This window comes from Xenopus laevis, chromosome 7S (genome assembly GCF_017654675.1).
Source record: "Xenopus laevis strain J_2021 chromosome 7S, Xenopus_laevis_v10.1, whole genome shotgun sequence".
Taxonomy (NCBI): Eukaryota; Metazoa; Chordata; class Amphibia; order Anura; family Pipidae; genus Xenopus; species Xenopus laevis.
Genome location: NC_054384.1, coordinates 103,720,891 through 103,743,081, shown reverse-complemented (window position 1 = coordinate 103,743,081; position 22,191 = coordinate 103,720,891). Strand labels below are relative to the sequence as shown.

The following is a 22,191-nucleotide window of genomic DNA, read 5'->3' as shown; positions in this document are numbered from 1 at the left end:
AGAGCTGCTGGGTTTAATGACTATGCAAGGAAACTGGAGCCATGGAACTACAGGGAGTGCAGAAAACTCTGTGCATTGTAATATTGCACCCCAGACCCAAGGCAACAATGCGAAATACTGTGCCATCCAACATCATCCAATATTGTAAGCCTGTAGAATAATATTTAGTCATAAACTGTACATACAGTAGCCTCGGGCAAATGACCCGATGCCACCCTGGCTCACCTTTTCTAAACTTCAGCCAAGTCAAGGGGACTATATCACTGAGCAGAACAGCTGAATAACCAGTGTCGAGGCCTAGTTTCCCTCCTGCATCCCCACATTCTACCTATCAAATGATTACATTATTATAACCTATCTGTACTCCTATCTATAGAAATAAAGTATATTTCCATCAGCCGCTATAACATTTTGTGTAGTACACCCTTGAGTGCCCTTTAGATGTGCGTATTATGGTGTGTGACTGGGACTACGTCTGCTTGTATTGTGCCCAGTGCCAGGCCAAGCAGGCCGGCCACCGCAATCCCCCTCGACTGACTGCACCCGCAGAGTACGGGAGGGGAGGGAGCGCCAGAAGGGAGAAGAGAGAGGAAGAGGGGAGAGAGCATTGGGGGGAGGGGAGAGCGGGTCGGAATGGAGGGGAGGGCGAGAGCACTAGAGGGGAGGAGAGCAGGGGGGTAGGGGGAGAGAGCACCGGAGGGGAGAGGAGGGAGAGAGCACCGGAGGGGAGAGAGAGCAGGAGGGGAGAAAGCGTTGGGAGGGTGGGGGAGAGAGCGCCGGAAGGGAGGGGAGGGAGAGAGCACCGGAGGGGGGAGAGAGAGCAGGGCAGGCCCGGACTGGCAAATGCCAGAGGGGCTGCTATAAGGTGCCATAGAAAGCCAGAATTTAGTGGGCTGGTGGGGGCTGTTTGAGCCTCTCTGTGGGCTGATTGGGCCTCTATGTACCTGAAATGCCAGGGCCTATTTTAATTCTCAGTCCGGACCTGGAGCAGGGGGTAGGGGAGAGAGTGTTGGAAGGGAGGGTAGGGAGAGAGCACCGGAGGGGAGAATGAGAGCAGGAGGGGAGGGGAGAAAGTGTCGGAATGGAGGGGAGGGAGAGAGCATCGGAGGGGAGAGCGAGAGCAGGAGGGGAGGGGAGAGAGCATCGGAGGGGAGGGAGAGAGCACCGGAGGGGAGAGAGAGCATCGGGACGGTAGGGGAGAGAGCGTCAGAAGGGAGGGGAGAGAGAGAGCAGGAGGGGAGAGAGCATCGGGAGGGTAGGGGAGAGAGCATCGGAAGAGAGGGGAGAGAGAAAGAGAGAGAGAGAGAGCAGGAGGGGAGAGAGCATCGGGAGGGTAGGGAAGAGAGCGTCAGAAGAGAGGGGAGGGAGACAGCACTGGGGGGAGCGGGAGGGAGAGCAGGAGTGGAGGGGAGAGAGCCGGAGGGGAGGGAGGCAGGGGAAACAACGAGCATAGACTAGGGGTAGGCAGAAGGCAGGTACCTTCCCAGCACCCCCATTTCGTTGCGCTCTAGGCAGCTGTCTTACCTGGTAAATTTAGGAATGAATATTCTGATATTTAAATCAGAATTTTGGCTAGAGTAGAGAGCATAATTGCACTCTCCTCAAACAGCCTCTCCGGCACTCAAAATCGTATACACCGGGTGCGAGAGGGAGCAGCATCAGAAAAGCCACCTCAGGGCAGTAATGCCCCTGTAGCCACACACTTTCCCTTAAAGGGGTTGTTCATCTTTAAATTAACTGTTAGTATGATGAAGAGAGTGATATTCTGAGACAATTTGCAATTGGTTTTAATTTTTTAGCATTTGTGATTTTTGAGTTATTTAGCTTTTTATTCAGCAGCAATATCAGCCATCTGGTTGCTATGGTCCAAATTACCCTAGCAACCATGCATTGATTTGAATAAGAGACTGGAATATGAATAGGAGAGGCTTGAATAGAAAGATGAGGAATAGAAAGTAGCATTAACAATACATTTGTAGCCTTACAGAGCATTTGGTTTTTAGATGGGGTCAGTGACCCCCATTTGAAAGAATCAGAAGAAGAAGGCAAATAATTCAAAAACTATAAAAAAAAGAAAAAATGAAGACCAGTTGAAAAGTTGCTTAGAATTAGCCATTGTATTATATAATAAAATTTAACTTAAAGATGAACCACCCCTTTAAGGCCTTTTGACAGGGGAGTATAGATACAATGAAATAGTAAATATTATGAGTAGGCTTGGGGCGAATTTGACCTGTTTTTTTTGACGTGTGATTTATTTTTTGACTCACAATGTCATACAAGTCTATGTGCTTCATTTCCACAGCGAAACCAGGCGAAAAAAATTTGTCCATCCCTAATCATGAGCAAGGAATTTTCCTGTATAAAGACTAAAAAAATTGCAATGGAAACATTGTTGGACTTGGGCAGATACTACATGAAAATGACCTTTCCCAGTGCTAGAAAGAAAGCCTAAACCACTGCAAACATGCATTTATTTAAATAAATCTGAATGAGACTGGAATATAAATAGGAGAGGGTCTATACATTTTTAGTCTTTCAAAGAATTTGTTTTCTAGATGGGGGTCAGTGACCACCATTCAAAAGCTGGAAAGAGTCAGAAGAAAAAGGCAAATAATTAAAAAACTATGAAATATAAATAACGAAGACCAATTGAAAAGTTGCTTGGAATTGTGCATTCTATAACATACTAATGGCAAACCACCCATTTAAAAGCCTCATAAAGACCCACATGCGTAGCTAACACACCATCAATTATCAGAAGTCAACATCCAATAAAGGGGCAGATTTACTAAAGGATGAACTGGCTAATACTAGCGACTTTTCACCATCGTTGCCAGCCGCAGGGACATCACCAATTCACTAACAGACGCAGGCGCCAATTTGCTAGTGAACATGACCGTCACTGCGTTCATTCGCACTCTATCTCCAGGAAACTTTTCACTCTGGCAAACGATCGTTACTCTGCAAATTCACTAAAGTGCGGATTTTACTGAACGTTATCTAGTATAGGTAAATCTAAAAACAACTGGACTTGCTGAGTAATCAATGAAGACGTTTCACTACTCATCCGAGCAGCTTCTTCAGTTCAACTGACTGGTGTGGGAAGTTCTCGGCATATAAACTCTTCCACTAATCCAATCACAATGGCCCATTGTAACTCTTCAAAGAGGCGACATCTGAAGAAATTCACAGAGGTGTAGATTCTGTGTAGTTACTGTGATAGGATTATCAAACCCGCAGAACTGTAGTCCCGCGTCTGTACCCGCACACGGAACTTCTACCCGCAACCCGCAGGGTACCGCAGGTTTTTGCGGGTAATCCTTGGGTACACGACCCACTGCAGGATGTCCTTAGCTATTCTAAGTTTTCCAAAATAGGAAACAAAGAGCCCATCTCCCCTATACCAATGCGAAAAATGCAGATGTTCACAGCTCCATTGACAGTTGCCATGAATGACATTTTGACTTCTGCCCATCCGCTCTCTCTCTTTCTTTCTCTCGCTCTCTCTCTGGGGTAAATTTATCAAAGAGTGAAGTTCCGCCACTAGAGTGAAATCCCGCAGCTCTCAATTCATTTCTATGGGATTTTTAAAGGCGTATTTATCAATGGGTGAAAGTGAAAGTTCCCCCTTTGATAAATACGCCTATAAAAATCCCATTGAAATGAATGGAGAGTGGCGGAATTTCACTCTAGTGGCGGAACTTCACTATTAACTTCACTCTTTGATAAATATACCCCTCTCTGTCTTGAATATTAAAATCCATTTTTTGTTAGCCTAGTTGAAGAACGTTTCGCTTTTACGTCAAGCAAGATTTCTTGAGAGTGAAACTTTCTCTTGATGAGAGACCCTATAAAAAAACGTAATTCCTATGTTTTCCAAGAAGAGAAATGTGGGCCTAGTCAAAATTATTAGTGAATAGAAAAGGGTGAAATCTAAACCAGGATGAACTCGCAAATTCACATCATTTATTTTGATGATTTAGGTAACGGTGCCTAATATTTACACAACGCATTCATTTCAAATAAAACTGATTTGTAGAAAGTATTGCAACAGAAGTATCTAATATCAACATTCAGTATTTACAGATTACTTTTATTCAGTTCCTTGTTCCTTGTGATTTTTGGGAGTCTCCCCCTCCCAAAGAAAATAATGCTTGTTTCACAAGATAAACAATGGTTTCAGTTCCAAGTCTGTCTGGCTTACACAAGATAATCAGACAATACTGGATATGTGGCCTCAGTGTGTGGTGCTTATCTCTCTACACAATCACCTGTTTATAAAGAATTAATCAATAGTACAATTATTGTTTATATTTTATTGATTTTTCCATGGCTGACTATTTGTAAGATTTCCAATTTGACAAAAAATATTGATTTAACGTGGCTTTTAGAAGGAAACCAATGGCACTCACCTGATGATGGGCATAAGGTGGTTATATATGGGCTGATCTGGTACGCTTTCCAACTGGCCGAACAGATCAATGGGCCACATCATATTTTCAAACAACGGATACTTTATTTATTATAATACACAAGTTTCAGTGAATTTAAACAGAAGTTCTCTAAATGCAGTATATGCACAATAAGCACAATATGCACCAGAAATGAAAAAAAGTTTAGTCCTTTAGTTTTAGTCCCCTCCTGCCGGTCCTAATTCAGTCTCTCAACTGTAGAATACTTCATTTAGGAAAAAAGTGGATCAGCGCCTTTGACAACGGAGTCGAACTCAACAGAAACGAAGAAGAAGGGGAGAAAAAAAGAGAAAATCGACATATAGGGGCAGATTCACTAAGGGTCGAATTTCGAAGTTAAAAATACTTTGAAATTCGACCCTCGAATTGAAATCCTTCGACTTCGAATATCGAAGTCGAAGGATTTAGCGCTAAACGTTCGATCGAACGATCGAAGGATTTTTCGTTCGATCGAACGATTAAATCCTTCGAATCGTACGATTCGAAGGATTTTAATCAAACGATCGAATGAATATCCTTCGATCAAAAAAAGTTTAGCAAGCCTATGGGGACCTTCCCCATAGGCTAACATTGACTTCGGTAGGTTTTATCTGCCGAAGTAGGGGGTCGAAGTTTTTTTTAAAGGGAAAGTACTTCGACTATCGAATGGTCGAATCGTTCGATTTCGTTCAAATTCGAACGAATTTAACCAATTCGATGGTCGAAGTACCCAAAAAATACTTCGAAATTCGAATTTTTTTCATTCGAATCCTTCACTCGAAGTTAGTAAATCTGCCCCATAGTGTAATATTTTTGGAAATATTCGTTTTACACCAGATGCTTATGTGAAAAAGATTTTTTTATATATATATTTTGTTGTGTTTGTTCCCCTTTTTTTCAAAAAATTCCTTTTGTTTTAGTCCTCCATTTCGGGGGCTGTGCCTAATATTCAACTTTCAACATGCATGTGCGTCTTCCACCAACAAATGGTTAAAGTGCCTACTTACAAGACATTTATTATTTCAACAACGTATAGTAGTGTTTTCCTTTTCCCTTTACGACAAATTTCTGTGCCTTTCACCAAACAGCGGCTAAAGTGCCTACTTACAAAACCTTAGTATGTGGCTCGCATGTAGTATTATTTTACGACTCCTTCTCAGTTCCTCCGATCGATCCCACATGGAATAGAGACGTATATTGTGCAATACGTTTTAATAAATATTTAAAAACTTTCATAAAAAATTTTTACACTCACATTTTGATCAAGTTTCACAAGCATTTCTAAAAAGTCAGCTGTCCTTTGCAGGTTGCCCAGGTCTTTCCGGGGTAGGAATAAAAAAGCCGGCTTTTCCTATCCCTCGTGGTTGCGTTCCTGCTGGTCAGTGTCCTGTCCCCTACTGCCTGACGCGTTTCGCTGGTCCAATCAGCTTCCTCAGAGGCATGATCAAAATTTGAGTGTAAAAATTTTTTATGAAAGTTTTTAAATATTTATTAAAACGTATTGCACAATATACGTCTCTATTCCATGTGGGATCGATCGGAGGAACTGAGAAGGAGTCGTAAAATAATACTACATGCGAGCCACATACTAAGGTTTTGTAAGTAGGCATTTTAGCCGCTGTTTGGTGAAAGGCACAGAAATTTGTCGTAAAGGGAAAAGGAAAACACTACTATACGTTGTTGAAATAATAAATGTCTTGTAAGTAGGCACTTTAACCATTTGTTGGTGGAAGACGCACATGCATGTTGAAAATTGAATATTAGGCACAGCCCCCGAAATGGAGGACTAAAACAAAAGGAATTTTTTGAAAAAAAGGGGAACAAACACAACAAAATATATATATAAAAAAATCTTTTTCACATAAGCATCTGGTGTAAAACGAATATTTCCAAAAATATTACACTATGGGGCAGATTTACTAAGGGTCGAATATCGAGGGTTAATTAACCCTCGATATTCGACCAGGAACTAAAATCGTTCGACTTCGAATATCGAAGTCGAACGATTTAGCGCAAATCCTGCGATCGAACGATCAAAGGATTATTCGTTCGATCGAACGATTAAATCCTTCGAAGGATTTTAATCCAACGATCGAAGGAATATCCTTCGATCAAAAAAACGCAGGCAAGCTTATGTGGACCTTCCCCATAGGCTAACATTGACTTCGGTAGGTTTTAGCTGCCGAACTAGGGGGTCGAAGTTTTTCTTAAAGAGACAGTACTTCGATTATCGAATGGTCGAATAGTCTAACCATTTTTACTTCGAATCGTTCGATTCAAAGTCGAAGTAGTAGTCGAAGGTCGAACTAGCCCATTCGATGGTCGAAGTAGCCAAAAAAACACTTCGAAATTCGAAGTTTTTTTAATTCGAATCCTTCACTCGAGCTTTGTAAATGTGGCCCATTATATGTCGATTTTCTCTGTTTTTTCTCCCCTTCTTCTTCGTTTCTGTTGAGTTCGACTCCGTTGCCAAAGGCGCTGATCCACTTTTTTCCTATAACAAGTTTCAGTGAGTCATGTGACAAAGATGACGTCACTACTCACCGTTTATAACTGATGACATCACCGTTTATAAGGATAGAATTTACAAGATATCCATGATATTTTCAGAAAGGATGAAAACCAAAGTAGCCAAATAAAGTCTCAATGGATCCCATTAGTCGGCCTGCTACCTCTTACCTGCTGTTTTAAAAATATTATATGAGCCTTTTAACCCTATCGCTGCTGGAAACCTAATTGCGTTCCATATTCATATCTACAATTTATTGGGGAAACTATAGTGGAGCAGTGTCACAACAGGAATGCACTCTTTCTGGGTAATGTAATAACACATACAAGTAACAGCTAAGTCACTTATCCATTCCCTCATCCTATCCTGCCTAGACTACTGCAACCTGCTACTAACTGACTGTCCCCACTGCCCAAACTGTCTTAAATTCTACTGCTAGAATTGACATTCTCTCATCCAAGAGAAAACAGTCCCATCGACTGCTGGAATCCTTATCATGGCTTACTGTTAAAGGGGTGGTCCACCTTTAAGGTAACTTTTATTATGTTATAGAACGGCCAATTCTAAGCAACATTTCAAATGGTTTTCATTATTTATTTTTTATAGTTTTATAGTTATTTGCCTTTTTCTTCTGGCTCTTTGCAGCTTTCAAATGCGCATCACTACCCCTTCTAAAAAACAAATGCTCTGTAAGTCTTCAAATGTATTGTTATTGTTACTTTTACTGATCCTTCTATTCAGGTCTCTCCTATTCATATTACAGTCTCTTATTCAAATCAATACATGGTTGCTAGGGTAATTTGGACCCTAGTTACCAGATTGGTTAAGATGGGTTGCTGAATAAAAAGCTAAATAACTCAAAAACCACAAATAATAAAAAATGAAAACCAATTGCAAATTGTCTCAGAATATCTCTCTCTACATCATACTAACAGTTATCTCAAAGGTGAACAACCCCTTTACGCAACCTCATTCCATCTCTTGTGTCTTCGTACATTTGTTGCCAAATTTTCCATTCCTCTCAGAGCAACCGCTTGGCCTCCACCCACTAGCACTGCTCTTTCCTGCCTTAAAGGAGAACTGAAGCCTAACTAAAGTAGTAGCTACAAATGTTGTACATTACGTTTTGTGCATCTATACAAGCCCTAGGAACCACAGACATTTAGCAGTAAAGATCTGTGTCTCCAAAGATGCCCCAGTAGCTCCCCATCTTCTTTTCTGCTGATTCACTGCATATGCTCTGTGCTGCTGTCACTTACTGAGCTTAGGGAGCCACTCACAATATACAGTACACATAGAATAGAAATGTCACAATATAAGGCTGATTAGTAATTAATACAGATAATTACTACATGGCAGCACAGAAACCAGTGCAATTAGAATCAGAATTTAATAATCAGCAAACCTGTAGCATAAGCTTATATTACAGCCAGGGAAGCTCATTTTCTGCTGGATAATTAGTGACGAGCCCTAAGCTTAGCTTCTCAACAGCCAATCAGAGCCCACTGAGCATGTGAGTGTCACAGACACTTTCCAAGATGGTGACCCCCTGTGACAAGTTTGAAGCCCTGAATCATTGGTGCTATTGAAATGTTGAAATTTAAGGTTGGTGCAATAAGTTCAGTATGTAAAATATAGCATTTTTAACCATATTCATTTTTATGGTGTAGTTCTCCTTTAAACCTTTCTCTCTAGTTTCACCTAATCTCTAGAATTCCATCCCTGATTTCCAATGGAGTCAATACACATTTCAACTTTGTAAACTCAAAGACTGTTTATGGAGCACTCACATAACATCTGCTTCCTTTTGGAATTGATCAGGCAATACCTCAACCAGTGTACATTCCATTACTTGTTATGCTCCTATTTGTGCATGAAAGTTCCCACATATATGTAAGTTCTTCAGGCAGGGAATGCTTTCCTTTTTTTCTTTTGTAATTATTTTGTATATGTTTTAATATTGTATTAGCTCTTGATTTTTATCTTGATCAAAGTATTACGAGATGGCTCTGCCGTACACAAGTAGTGCTATATAAATAAACCGTAAGAAACAAAGTGGGGTGCGCTATGTTAGAATGTCAAAAAACCTAAAAAAGAAAAAAAGCCTGATAGTGTATAAACCTTTAAGATAAAGGGTAATGTGCGCTAAGATCTACTCACAGGCGATTAATAGAATGTCTTGCAGTGTTAAACGGTTATCGCTTCAATGTCCTGTTGGAGTCTCGTCAGCTTTGTACCTAGCGGCGAGAATCTCAAGATAGCGCAGAAAAGTCGGCTTTCGTGTAAAGGGGAACAGAAGGGTTTAGGCTTACCAGACAGTGGTATTCAAGTGCAATTCAAACCTCTACTGGTATATGCTGGTATTATTTAGGTATAAATTCGAACTTTACAGAGAGCCTCAGGCTCTGATAAGGCTCTTTAAAGTTCGAATTTATACCATCAGAGTGATGAAGTGCCCAGCTATGGGGCATGAAACGCGTTCGAATTGTATACCCTCCACTGTTATCCTTCCCATGCGTGAATAAAGCCAAACGTTGATGTTAACTGTGCCGGATTCCTGGTATTCTTGATCTGCGCCTCCGCAGCGGTTTGTGGGTTTGATGTAGTAGCCGGCGAGGAGTGACCGGCATATGGCGAGAGCAGCGATCCCCCCCCCGCCTCTATGCCTAGGCAAAGAGGCGGGGCAGACAATTACTTTCACTTTCCATTCAGCACTTCCTACATGTCACTGCTCTCCCCACATTCCCCCATTATCTTCACCATTTAATTGTGTAACCAGGACATGGGGATGGACATCAGGCCCCCCATTCTGGTGCACAAACAAGATTCTGAGATGATACAAGACTTGTCTTAATAACAGTGTCCACAAAATGGCTCCTGTCTGCTTGTTATAATTATGAATTCGCAGACTGAAGGAAATAAGATTCAAATAATCAATATAGTGTAATTAAAGTTCATTGACTAATGTGATAAAAAAAGGATTTTGAATAATTATTTTGGGTGACGGGTCCCCTTTAATCGCCTGTGAGTAGTTCTTAGCGCACATTTCCCTTTATCTTAAAGGTTAATACACTATCGGGCTTTTTTTCTTTTTTAGGTTTTTTGACATTTTTGATATGACCCCACTTTGTTTTTACGGTTTATTTGTATGTGGATACGTGGATCCACATTTTTGATTGGTGCAGCTTTAACCCCCCATTTTCCCAGCGAGCGCGGACTTTCATTCCCTCCTTCCTCATTCTATATAATAAAACCTATTCATAAGTAGTACTATTTATTAGGACACGGGTCAGAGTGCCATGCTCTCATATGCTTTGATTATACGAAGGATCCCTTGTACCACCATGTGCTGGCACATGTGCAAAAGAGTCATTAGTGTTTTATTATCCTTTACATGTACAGAACAAAGTAGTCCTGTTTATGGTTTGCAAGAAAGGTAGTACAGGTAAAAACTCTTAAGCATTTCAGATAACAAATATTTATCTAATTTTATTTTTGTATAATAAAGGCTAGAAAAATACACACCCAGTAGTAATACAACGAGATAGAAAAGGGCACTGGCTTGATCTGTTTGCAAAGAACCAACAGTAGATTTATATTTATTATTAATATAACCTTACTGTGCAAATATATGTAGCAAACCTGTATCAAATGTAAAAATGTGTTCTTTAATAACAATAAGTATTTTAAACCATTTTAGCCCTATTGCTCAAAAGCCTCATAAAAATCTTTCACTGAAATGGTGGTTCAATTGCTGTAGCATGGGGGGGGGGGGGTTAGTCTAGTCAATTAGAGGCAATTAACATTTGTCTCTGAGTTGCATGACCTGCATAAAAACACTCAGCCTTCAGCCTTGGGCTTTTATATGGTCATGGTAATTTATTAGTCATGTATAGGTGTAGAGTAAGTGCAGCAGAGCTCATGGGTGCATGGGAAAGTGACGGAAATTGCCAAAGGGAAGGAAGAGGACCCCAAGAATACCGAAGAGATGGAAGATGCCGCCCATGAACTCTGCCATGTTTACTCTGCACCTATACGTATACGTAATAACTTAGGGGCATATAACTATGAAGATTTTTATTAATTTAGGTCATGCTAAATCTTGTAAGTAAGTCTTAAACAACTGGACTTGCTGAGTAATCATTGAAGACGTTTCACTACTCATCCGAGAAGCTTCTTCAATTCAACTGACTGGTGTGGGAAATCCTCTGCATATAAACTCTTCCACTAATCCAATCACAGTGAGGGTCTTCGACACCACCTGTCTGCTACATACAATGCTGTTCTAACATCTGTACCCCGGCGGTTTCAGAACACTTCATACATCCATTCATGCAACTCTTACAAGTGACACCTGTTTCTAGTGGTTGCATGATACCTTTATAATCCTATTTTTATGTTTGGGAAGATTCTCATTCATCCAGGTCATGATATATCTGTAGAAATAAATCAAATCAACTGGACTTGCTGTGTTTTTTTTTTCCTTGAAGACGTTTCACCAGTCATCCAACTGGCTTTCTCAATTCAGAATAACTTTTACATAGGATCTTTCTTCGGTATATATCCTCTGCCTAAGTACCATCTATTTCAAGTACAAGGATAACTTCTACAGGCAAAAGAATGGCTGCACCAAGGGATCACCAGTTTCGACCATTGTGGCAAACCTGTACATGGAGGAAGTGGAAAGAAAAGCCCTTGATAGTTTCAAATGAATCACTCCCAGTCATTGGTTCCGATATGTGGATGACACGTGGGTTAAAATACACACACAGGAGGGACAGACTTTCACTGAACACATCAACACAGTGGACCACAACATCAGGTTTACACGAGAAGATGTGCAAGATAACACACTGGCTTTTTTTGGACTGTTTGATAAGAGTCAGAGAGGGTGGAAAGCTGGAAATAAAGGTCTACAGGAAATCTACCCATACAGACCAGTACCTGCTGTTTGACTCCACTAGATCGCAAACTGGGGGTCATCAAAACTCTACATCACAGAGCAGACGCGATCCCCACCAGCATAAAGGCTAAGTTGAAAGAGATGGAACATCTCAGAGGGGACCTGAAGACGTGTGGGTATCCAGATTGGGCTTTTGTGAAAACCAGCAGAAAAAGATCAATAACACCAAGACTACCGGTGAAGGTGGAAAACAGGACAGCAGAAAGAACTTGGTCCTCCCATATGTAGCTGGGGTGTCGGAAAAACGTAGAAGGATTTTTAAGAAACACCACATCACTATCTGCTTTAAACCAAGCAACACACTGAGGAACTAGTTCACCCAAAAGCACAAGAAGAGTAACATTGTGTATGTAGTGCAGTGAGGAGTGCTTTGATTTGTATGTGGGGGAACCAAACAACGGTTACACCGGCGTATGTCGAAGCACAGAAGAGCCTCTTGTCAGGACTCAGCCGTGTACCTACATCTAAAAGAAAAAGGACACACTTTGAAGTCCAGTTTCTAGACCGGGAGAGCGATTGGTTCAAAAGAGGTGTTAAAGAAGCCATATATGTAAAAACTCAAAACCCAAATTTGAATATAGACGGGGGGTGGGGTGCAACATCTATTGTCTGCCGCATACAATGCTGTTTTGGCACCTCTCCCTGAAAGGTTTAATAACACATCAAAGCTCCAATCTTGCTAATACAATCAACACCTAACTTCATGACATCCTTGCTGATTATGATAAACAGATTATGCTGATTGGAGCAACATTTCAGAGGATATATACAGAAGAAAGTTCCTATGTACAAGTTATTCTGAATTGAAAAAAACAGTTGGATGACTGGTGAAACGTCTTCAAGGAAAAAAAACACAGCAAGTCCAGTTGATTATTTCTACAGATAATCATATTTTTATTCATTATTAGAAGAAGTACATCAACCCCACATGCCTTCAACAATTACTGTGTATAATTCAACAATTACCCTTTGATTGAGTCCTATTTCCTTACTCAATTATGTTCTCACTTTAATCAGTTGAATGGAATTCTAAAAGGTGTCGTTTGTAAAGTGCTTGTGTTTCTATGTCAATTAATTCTTTTAATTCATTACCTTCTGTGTATAATATACATAATGGAGTAAGGAAATAGAACTCGATCCAAGGGAAATTGTTGAAGGCATGCGGGGTTGATGTACTTCTTTTAATAATAAATAAACTAGCAGCTGGTAATTATGTCTCGTTGCTTGTTTAAGGTGGAAGTAGAAGTTGTATCAATAATGCAGTTGGTTGTGGAACAAACCCAAGGCAGCAAGTTGACCACAATACTCTTTATCGGGAGGTAGAGTTACACAAGTAGAAGTTGCACGGCAGTTCTGGTATATTTAAAAACCTTGATAATCCTATCACAGTAACTCCACAGAATCAACACGTCTGTGAGTTTCAGATGGCACCTCTCTGAAGAGTTACAATGTGTTATTGTGATTGGATTAGTGGAATTTCCCACACCAGTCAGTTGAACTGAAGAAGCTGCCAAGATGAGTAGTGAAACATCTTCAATGATTACTCAGCAAGTCCAGTTGTTTTAGAATCACATATAATAGATAATTTAGGGGCACTTTCAGGGGTTATCACCTATGTGGGGGTGGGGGAAGCAGGGGTGGGGGACTATATAGGGTAGGGTAGTGGATAGGGGTTTTTATCATTGGGAGGGTTAGATCTCCTTGAAATAGTTTCAGACACTCTATCAGAATTGGGGCCCAATCGCTATGGACCTGATGGCAACATTGTATGACTCCTTCCAGTTATGCAGGGAAGGAGGCAACTGCCTTTAACACATTTTATTGCAGAAACTGTGGAACAAGCTTTTGGGGACCAACCCCTTCCTCAGGTGAATTACAGTTTTCTATAGTAAAATGTGTTAAAGTCAGTTGCCAGTCTCCGGTAGTTTGCTTCTTCCCTGCATAACTGGAATGGTTCGTTGGGCTTGGAGTGGCCTGGTTAGTGAAAGCACCTACAGAAAATGTAAGCGGTTTGCTGCAAGAAAGAGTTTTACTTGGACATCCTACAACTCTCAACTCCCTCTATTTTGTTACAGAACTCGCAGTCGACAGGCCTACCAGACAGATGCATTTTCATGTTTATGGAGCTAGGGTCTTTATGTATAATTGCGAGAGTTCTAAAAGGGATATACTTGGACAGAGTGGTTTCCACAGCTACTACAAATGTCAATATCCAAACCATGGAGAATTCCAATAATTCCTTGATTACTAAATCAGGGTCAAATCTTTAAAGGATAAGTAAATCTTTAAAATAAATGAATGTAAAATTGATTAGAGTGCTAATCTAAGCACTTTTGTAATTTACATTCATTATTTATTATTTTTTCATTCCAAGATATTAAGGGATACATGTACTGTTAATATAAATGAATTTTGTTACAACAGCGCCACCTGCTGGTCAGTTTCCCACCAGTCTGACCACCAAGTAGTCAAGGAAGTTGTCAGGAGAAAGAAAGAGGCTGCTCTGATGTTCTTCTGCTTAGGAAAAAAAATAGAAACATTTCTCAAATCTTTTCTAAGCAGAAAAACATCAGAGCTCTTTCTCCTGACAACTTCCTTGACTATTTGATGGTCAGACTGGTGGGAAACTGACCAGCAGGTGGCGATATTGTAACAAAATTCATTTTGCGAAGTTGGAGGCGAAGTTGAAGTACTGAAGCCATGAGTTCAATTCTACTGAACACTAGTTTGTGTGTTTTTTTTTTGTTTTTTTTAATCCCCTGGCCACCAATGTACTATTTTAATATTCTATAGGCCCCTGCCACCAATCTTTTTTTTAAAACATTTTTTTTTGGGGCCCCAATTTTTTTTTAACTCGTAAGGGGCCCTTGCCACCATTGTTTTTTTTTTTAAAAAAAAAAAATATATTTTTTTTGGCAACCCCAATTTTTTTTAACTTGTAAGGGGGCCCCTGCCACCAGTTTTATTTTTTTCAAAAAAAACTTTTTTTTACATTTTTTTGGGGCCCCAATTTGTTTTTAACTTATAAGGGGGCCCCTGCCACCAATGTTTGTTTTTTAGTTTTTTTTTACATTTTTTTTTGTTGGGGCCCCAAGTTTTTTTTAAGTTATAAGGGGGCCCTGATCATCAATAGCTTTTTACAACTTGTGTGGGGAGGGTTACTTTTTTAGCGCTGATGTCTGTGTGGTCTTTTAACTGCGATGTGGAGTGGGCGGGATATGGGGTGGAGCTTGGTCGTCAGTGTGGGCGGGGCCCTGGGGGCCCCAAAAATGTCATTGTACGGGGCCCTGTGATTTCTAATGGCGGCCCTGCCCATTCATATAGACTGCAATGGAATGCCCCAGAAAAGAAAATCATGGTAACTTGGTTATAGATCTTTTCTTTTCTGTTTACAGAATAACTTTTGCAATAGATGTGGCAAATTGTGACTGCGACAGTTGGGAGGTTTGCAATTGCAATACGGCCTTGGAATATCAGGCCACCACTGAAACAAATACTGAGACTTTCAGTTCTTAGTAATGTTAATTATCGCTGACCCTAGCATAACATTATGTGCAAAAGTTTCAAGCAGGGTTTACAACAGACTTGGCAGTATAGACTCAGGATAGGGACATCTAATGACGCGCCCATTCTCAGCAATAATCCACAGGAATCCAGCATCGTAGCTGACATGTTTGAAATTGCCATAAAGTTCCAGGCTCTTCCATGTGGTTCCCATAGGATTCGTAGGGCTGATACCCACTCTAAAAAGGAAATAAATAATTATAATTAGATAACTGCAGAATCAACATGAGTTATCACCATATTCCTTTATTAGCAGACACATCTGCTCTGTAGTGATTGTGTAAAAAGTGTCAGACTGGGTCACATTGGGCCCACAAGAGCAGTGTTGGAACTAGGGGTAGGCAGAAGAGAACCTTATGTAAAGTTCAACATATCTTTATATGAGCAGCCACAGAGTTAGCATAGTACGACAGGAACAGTACTAGGAAGCTGTTTTGTCTTGTAATGGAAATTTAGGTTGTTCTTGCCATGAAAGCTCCTGAATTGTACATCCTCCACCTCACCCCAGCCTCCCTGCCAATTATCTGGACTGAGCTGAAAAGTAGGTCATTAGCCACTCCATCTTCCCTTCAAGTGCTCCTTTGTCTTGTGCACATATAAACTTTGGTCCCACCTCTGTGCTTTTCTGCTCATATTCCCCAGACAACACCTGCCAGAGTAGGGACTTCAGTGTGGAAGAGCTCAGTGGTAGAGTATAGTCCCTTGAATATCCGGTATGCTAAGGCTACACTTGTGATAAGATTAAAGGAGATTTAAAGCCTACATTTTCCTACATGCATATAACTTGGGCATGTCTTCCCCATCCAAGCCACATAATTTCTACTGCATATAGCCCCTACATTTGCCATCACATTTTTCTACAACAAATAGCAGCTTTCACCCGGCGGCCATTTTCCCTCTGACACATCATCAGTAACATTGAGACGTGTGTGCTATAAAGTTCATACAATGCAGAATGCAGGTTACACAGGCACAACATACGTTGATAAAAAGTTCTGCTGGGGTTGAGCACTGTTAATGTTACTCTGAGCTCAGGAGAGGTGGTTAGGAGAAACAAAATAGGATCAGACAGTAACAGTTTCTATAGCGAAAAATTTGGATGCACAGCTGTTTGTTGAAATTGTGTCCAAGGTGATTTATTTAAAGGATAAGTAAACCTTTAAAATAAATGAATGTAAAATTGACGAGAGTGCTAGTCTAAGCACTTTTGTGATTTACATTCATTATTTATTCTTTTTTCATTCCAAGATATTAAGGGAAACATGTACTGTTAATATAAATGAATTTTGTTACAACAGCGCCACCTGCTGGTCAGTTTCCCACCAGTCTGACCACCAAGTAGTCAAGGAAGTTGTCAGGAGAAAGAAAGAGGCTGCTCTGATCGAAGGATTCAAACTAAAAATCGTACGACTATTGGACCATTACATAGTCAAAGTACTGTCTCTTTAAGAAAAAACTTCGACCCCCTAGTTCGCCACCTAAAAGCTACCGAACCCAATGTTAGCCTATGGGGAAGGTCCCCATAGGCTTGGCTAAGTTTTTATGGTCGAAGGATAATCCTTCGATCGTTGGAATAAAATCGTTCGATTCAAAGGATTTAATCGTTCGATCGAACGATTATTCCTTCGATCGTTCGATCGCTGTTTTTGCGCAAAATCCTTTGACTTCCATATTCGAAGTCGAAGGATTTTCATTCCCAGTCGAATATCGAGGGTTAATTAACCCTCGATATTCGACCCTTGATGCATCTGCCCCTTAGTGTTAAATGAATCCGAATCCTAATTTGCACATGAAAATTAGGGGTGGGAAGGGGAAAACATTTTTTACTTCCTTGTTTTATGACAAAAACTCATGGATTTTCCCTCCCCGCCCCTCATTTGCATTTGCAAATCAGGGTTCGGATTCGGTTCGGCCAGGCAGAAGGATTCGGCCGAATCCTGCTGAAAAAGGCAGAATACCGAGCCGAATCCTGGATTTGGTGCATCCCTACTATGAAATAAGTGGATGCAATTTGTTGTTACCAAGTGAAAGATTGAGGTTATGTGAGGCTTATTTTTGTTTGCTCAGTGTTCTACAGAAAATGTTAAGAGACCCAAGAATGACTGCCCTGTGGCATTACCTTCTGATAACTTCACCATATTTGGTCACACCAAACACAGATCCGTCTGTTCCCACCTCCACCATGGCAGAAGATCCTGGCACTCGAACAGACCCTGTTCCCTTGCAAGATGTCTGTGTCACATTATTTTGGTAATAGACCTCATAGACGTTGTTAACACCCCAGCAGCCATGGGGACCACAACTGTAGTACATGAGCTTCCCTTTAATTTGTTTGTAGCTAAGAGTAATTCCCTTTATGCTCTCTTGGTTCAGACAATAAATATTATCTTCTGCATTTACTCCAACTAGGAACGTATCACCCCCAGCATCTATTTGCTTCAAGAGTCCTGTCAAAGAAATATAACAAAAAAAATGTATTAATATTTTAAAAACAATAGAAAAATGAATTAAAAGCGAAACTAAGCTTTGCACAGAAAGCTCTAAATGAGAATGATTATAGTCCGAGTGCCTACGCATATGGTACCAATACAGAAGCAAGCATGTTAGTGAGTGGCATTTTATTGGTTACATTCTTAGCTAATTTAAGTACCTAGTGTTGCGCCCAAAGAAAGGCCTAATTTTTTATGGCTGAGAAAGGTGCAAAGCACAAAAAGGGGGAGAACAGCGAATCATTATATCACATTGCACAAATTCTGTTTTGTAACACCAAAAAATGAAAGCGTTTAAAGTAATGAAAATATCATGTATTGTTGCCCTGCACTGGTAATACTGATGTGTTTGCTTTAGATACACTATTATAGTTTATATAAACAAGCTGCTGTGTAGCCATGGGGGCAGCCATTCAAGCACAGGATACACAGTAGATAACAGATAAGTACTACTATAGTTTATATAAACAAGCTGCTGTGTAGCCATGGGGGCAGCCATTCAAGCACAGGATACACAGTAGATAACAGATAAGTACTACTATAGTTATATAAACAAGCTGCTGGGTAGCCATGGGGGCAGCCATTTAAGCACAGGATACACAGTAGATAACAGATAAGTACTACTATAGTTATATAAACAAGCTGCTGTGTAGCCATGGGGGCAGCCATTTAAGCACAGGATACACAGTATACAACAGATAAGTACTACTATAGTTATATAAACAAGCTGCTGTGTAGCCATGGGGGCAGCCATTTAAGCACAGGGTACACAGTATATAACAGATAAATACTACTATAGTTTATATAAACAAGCTGCTGTGTAGCCATGGGGGCAGCCATTCAAGCACAGGATACACAGTAGATAACAGATAAGTACTACTATAGTTTATATAAACCAGCTGCTGTGTAGCCATGGGGGCAGCCATTCAAGCACAGGATACACAGTAGATAACAGATAAGTACTACTATAGTTATATAAACAAGCTGCTGTGTAGCCATGGGGGCAGCCATTTAAGCACAGGATACACAGTAGATAACAGATAAGTACTACTATAGTTATATAAACAAGCTGCTGTGTAGCCATGGGGGCAGCCATTTAAGCACAGGATACACAGTATATAACAGATAAGTACTACTATAGTTATATAAACAAGCTGCTGTGTAGCCATGGGGGCAGCCATTTAAGCACAGGGTACACAGTATATAACAGATAAATACTACTATAGTTTATATAAACAAGCTGCTGTGTAGCCATGGGGGCAGCCATTCAAGCACAGGATACACAGTAGATAACAGATAAGTACTACTATAGTTTATATAAACAAGCTGCTGTGTAGCCATGAGGGCAGCCATTCAAGCACAGGATACACAGTAGATAACAGATAAGTACTACTATAGTTCATATAAACACGCTGCTGTGTAGCAATGGCGGAAATTGAAAAAAGTCTATATGGCACAGGTTAAATAGTGGATAACAGATAACACAATTAAAGTATGTTCTACAGAGCTTATCTGCTATCTGCTGTGTAACCTGAGCTTTTTCTCCTTTGAATGGCTGCCCCCATGGCTACACAGCAGCTTGTTTATATAAACTTTAATAGTACTTATCTGTTATCTACTGTGTATCCTGTGCTTGAATGGCTGCCCCATGGCTACACAGCAGCTTGTTTATATAAACTATAGTAGTACTTATCTGTTATCTACTGTGTATCCTGTGCTTGAATGGCTGCCCCATGGCTACACAGCAGCTTGTTTATTTAAACAATAGTAGTGCATCTGAAGCAAACACACCATTTTTACCAGTGCAGGGCAACACTGCATTATATTTTTATTACTTTAACACACTCTTATTTTTTGATGTTACTGTTTCTTTAAGGCGTAAGACCCCCAGATATACCATATTTTGTGTGTCTGCACAAACTTCAGTCACCTGATACTTGTATCCACTCAAAATTCTGCAGCCTGTAAACCAAGTTGTTCTTGTCGACCGCCCAAACTCCAGCTGGTCCCACCGTGACATGCAAATAGTTTCCTTTAATCTGCCTCCACCGATCTGAATGCCAGAAGTATACGCTGCCCTCATCTGACACCCCGAAAACGTCTCCATTCCCAGCATCCAGTTGTTTTAGCTTCTCAGGTATTGTCGTGCAGGACATTTCTGGGTATTAACAGAGAGAATACCAACTGTAAATAGGAACAGTAAAGAAAACAAATTCTGAATTTTGAATTTCTCCTGACTGACCCCTAAGCAGACACCTTCGTAGCTGTTCCATTTGCTTCTAGCAGCTATAGAGGCTTTCTAGGTGTCATTGTCCCTTTAAAACATTTTTGCTATTGTAGGAATGCCTGTGATATATATGGCAGTACAGTGTATATATATATATATATATATATATATATATATATATATATATATATATATATATATATATATATATATATATATATATATATATATATATACAACAAAAAGTCCAGACCAATTCAAGCTAAAGAAAAAATAAAATTTTACCAGAACCCGGGTAATCATGCAAACATGCAACGTTTCGGAGCTCCCGCCCCTTTGTCAAGCATTAATTCTCACTGTGACATCATATCCTATTTAACATGTCCCATAACATAGACACACCTATTTCTTACATGGTATCAATTATTTTACATACACAAATATTAGTATTAGTTCCATAGTTTCACTCCTATCGTATTATATCCATACTATATAGGTATCACATAATTTTAGTCATTTGGTAAATTGTGTCTAATCTCATATATTAGTTCTGTCTTACTCCAAAACCATTTAAATAAACGCATACTCTACAGGCGCTGCATCCGAAAGGACTCAACAGAGAATATGATCTTTATGCGTTTATTTAAATGGTTTTGGAGTAAGACAGAACTAATATATGAGATTAGACACAATTTACCAAATGACTAAAATTATGTGATACCTATATAGTATGGATATAATACGATAGGAGTGAAACTATGGAACTACTACTTATATTTGTGTATGTATAATAATTGATACCATGTAAGAAATAGGTGTGTCTATGTTATGGGACATGTTAAATAGGATATGATGTCACTGTGAGAATTAATGCGGGAGCGGGAGCTCCGAAAGTTGCATGTTTGCATGATTACCTGGATTCTGGTAAAATTTCATTTTTTCTTTACCTTGACTTGGTCTGGACTTTTTTGTTGTATATATAATTTGTCCATGTAATTGGACTAAGTCACGGACGGGTTAAGTGCTCCACTCTACTTTTGTACAGATATATATATATAATACACAAAAGCCATGAATATCCTGTAAATTATATCCTTATAAACGGTGAGTTCTGATGTCATCAGTTATAAACGGTGAGTTCTGATGTCATTTTTGTCACATGACTCACTGAAATTTGTGTATTATAATAAATAAAGTACCCCCCGTTGAAAAATATGAGGATATTAGATGTTACCTCAGAGTTCCATGACCTGTATAAAAACACTCGGCCTTCGGCCTCGTGTTTTTATATGGTCATGGAACTCCTCGGTAACTTATAATATCCTTATATTTTACAAGAGGGGGTACTTTATTCACTATATATATATATATATATATATATATATATATATATATATATATATATATATATATATATATATATATATATATATATATATATAGTCCCATAGTGCATCCACTCAAAACGTTATGTTTATTATACATTATAACAGCATCAAATCCATCCAACCATCAATCTTGGACTCGAGTGCACAATTTCTTATTCCATGCACAGTAGAAGAGATTTACAGAATTAAACAAATAGCAGAATAGAATTAATTACCTGCAGAAGCTCCGGTGTAGAGCAGTTGTAGGAGGATGAGGAGCAGCATGTTGTCCTTTGGGTTGAGATAAAAGAATAGTCTGGACTATAAATCCTTTCTTGGATATAAATAAGCTCATTATACTCCTCCCTTCCCAGACAGAGAGGCAGAGACTGGGGGCAGAGCAGTGAGAATATTGACAGTAGTGATGAGCGATTCTGTCCCGTTTCGCTGAAAAATAATTCGAGAAATGGTGAAAAATTCACCAAACGTCAATGGGTGCTTTTATGAGCGACAATATTTACCCGTGAGACAATTTTCCTTGCTCCAAATGCTTTAAAGGAGTTGTTCACCTTTGAGTAAAGTTTTAGTATGATGTAGGGAGCGATATTCTGAGACAAT

The 22,191-nt window shown here is 39.8% G+C and overlaps 1 protein-coding gene across 1 annotated transcript; it reads right to left on the bottom strand.

The window, feature by feature from the left end:
• Window positions 1-15,363: 15,363 nt before the first annotated feature.
• On the bottom strand, window positions 15,364-21,914 carry LOC121396168 (fish-egg lectin-like). The gene is made up of 4 exons (XM_041570731.1): window positions 21,810-21,914; window positions 19,910-20,137; window positions 17,610-17,937; window positions 15,364-15,669 (listed from the first exon to the last, which is right to left on the bottom strand). The coding sequence occupies exons 1-4, from the start codon at window positions 21,856-21,858 to the stop codon at window positions 15,501-15,503; spliced, it is 774 nt and encodes a 257-aa protein (XP_041426665.1). The 5' UTR covers window positions 21,859-21,914; the 3' UTR covers window positions 15,364-15,500.
• Between the last annotated feature and the right edge of the window lie 277 nt (window positions 21,915-22,191).

What these genes read in the sequence shown, in the direction of transcription:
- LOC121396168 (XM_041570731.1), bottom strand. Translation starts at nt 21,858, where the DNA reads ATGCTGCTCCTCATCCTCCTACAACTGCTCTACACCGGAGCTTCTGCA. An exon ending in CTACACCGGAGCTTCTGCAG is followed by an intron (nt 20,138 to 21,809) that starts GTAATTAATTCT and finishes GTTAATACCCAG; the next exon opens with AAATGTCCTGCACGACAATA. An exon ending in TATGGTGAAGTTATCAGAAG is followed by an intron (nt 15,670 to 17,609) that starts GTAATGCCACAG and finishes TTTCCTTTTTAG; the next exon opens with AGTGGGTATCAGCCCTACGA.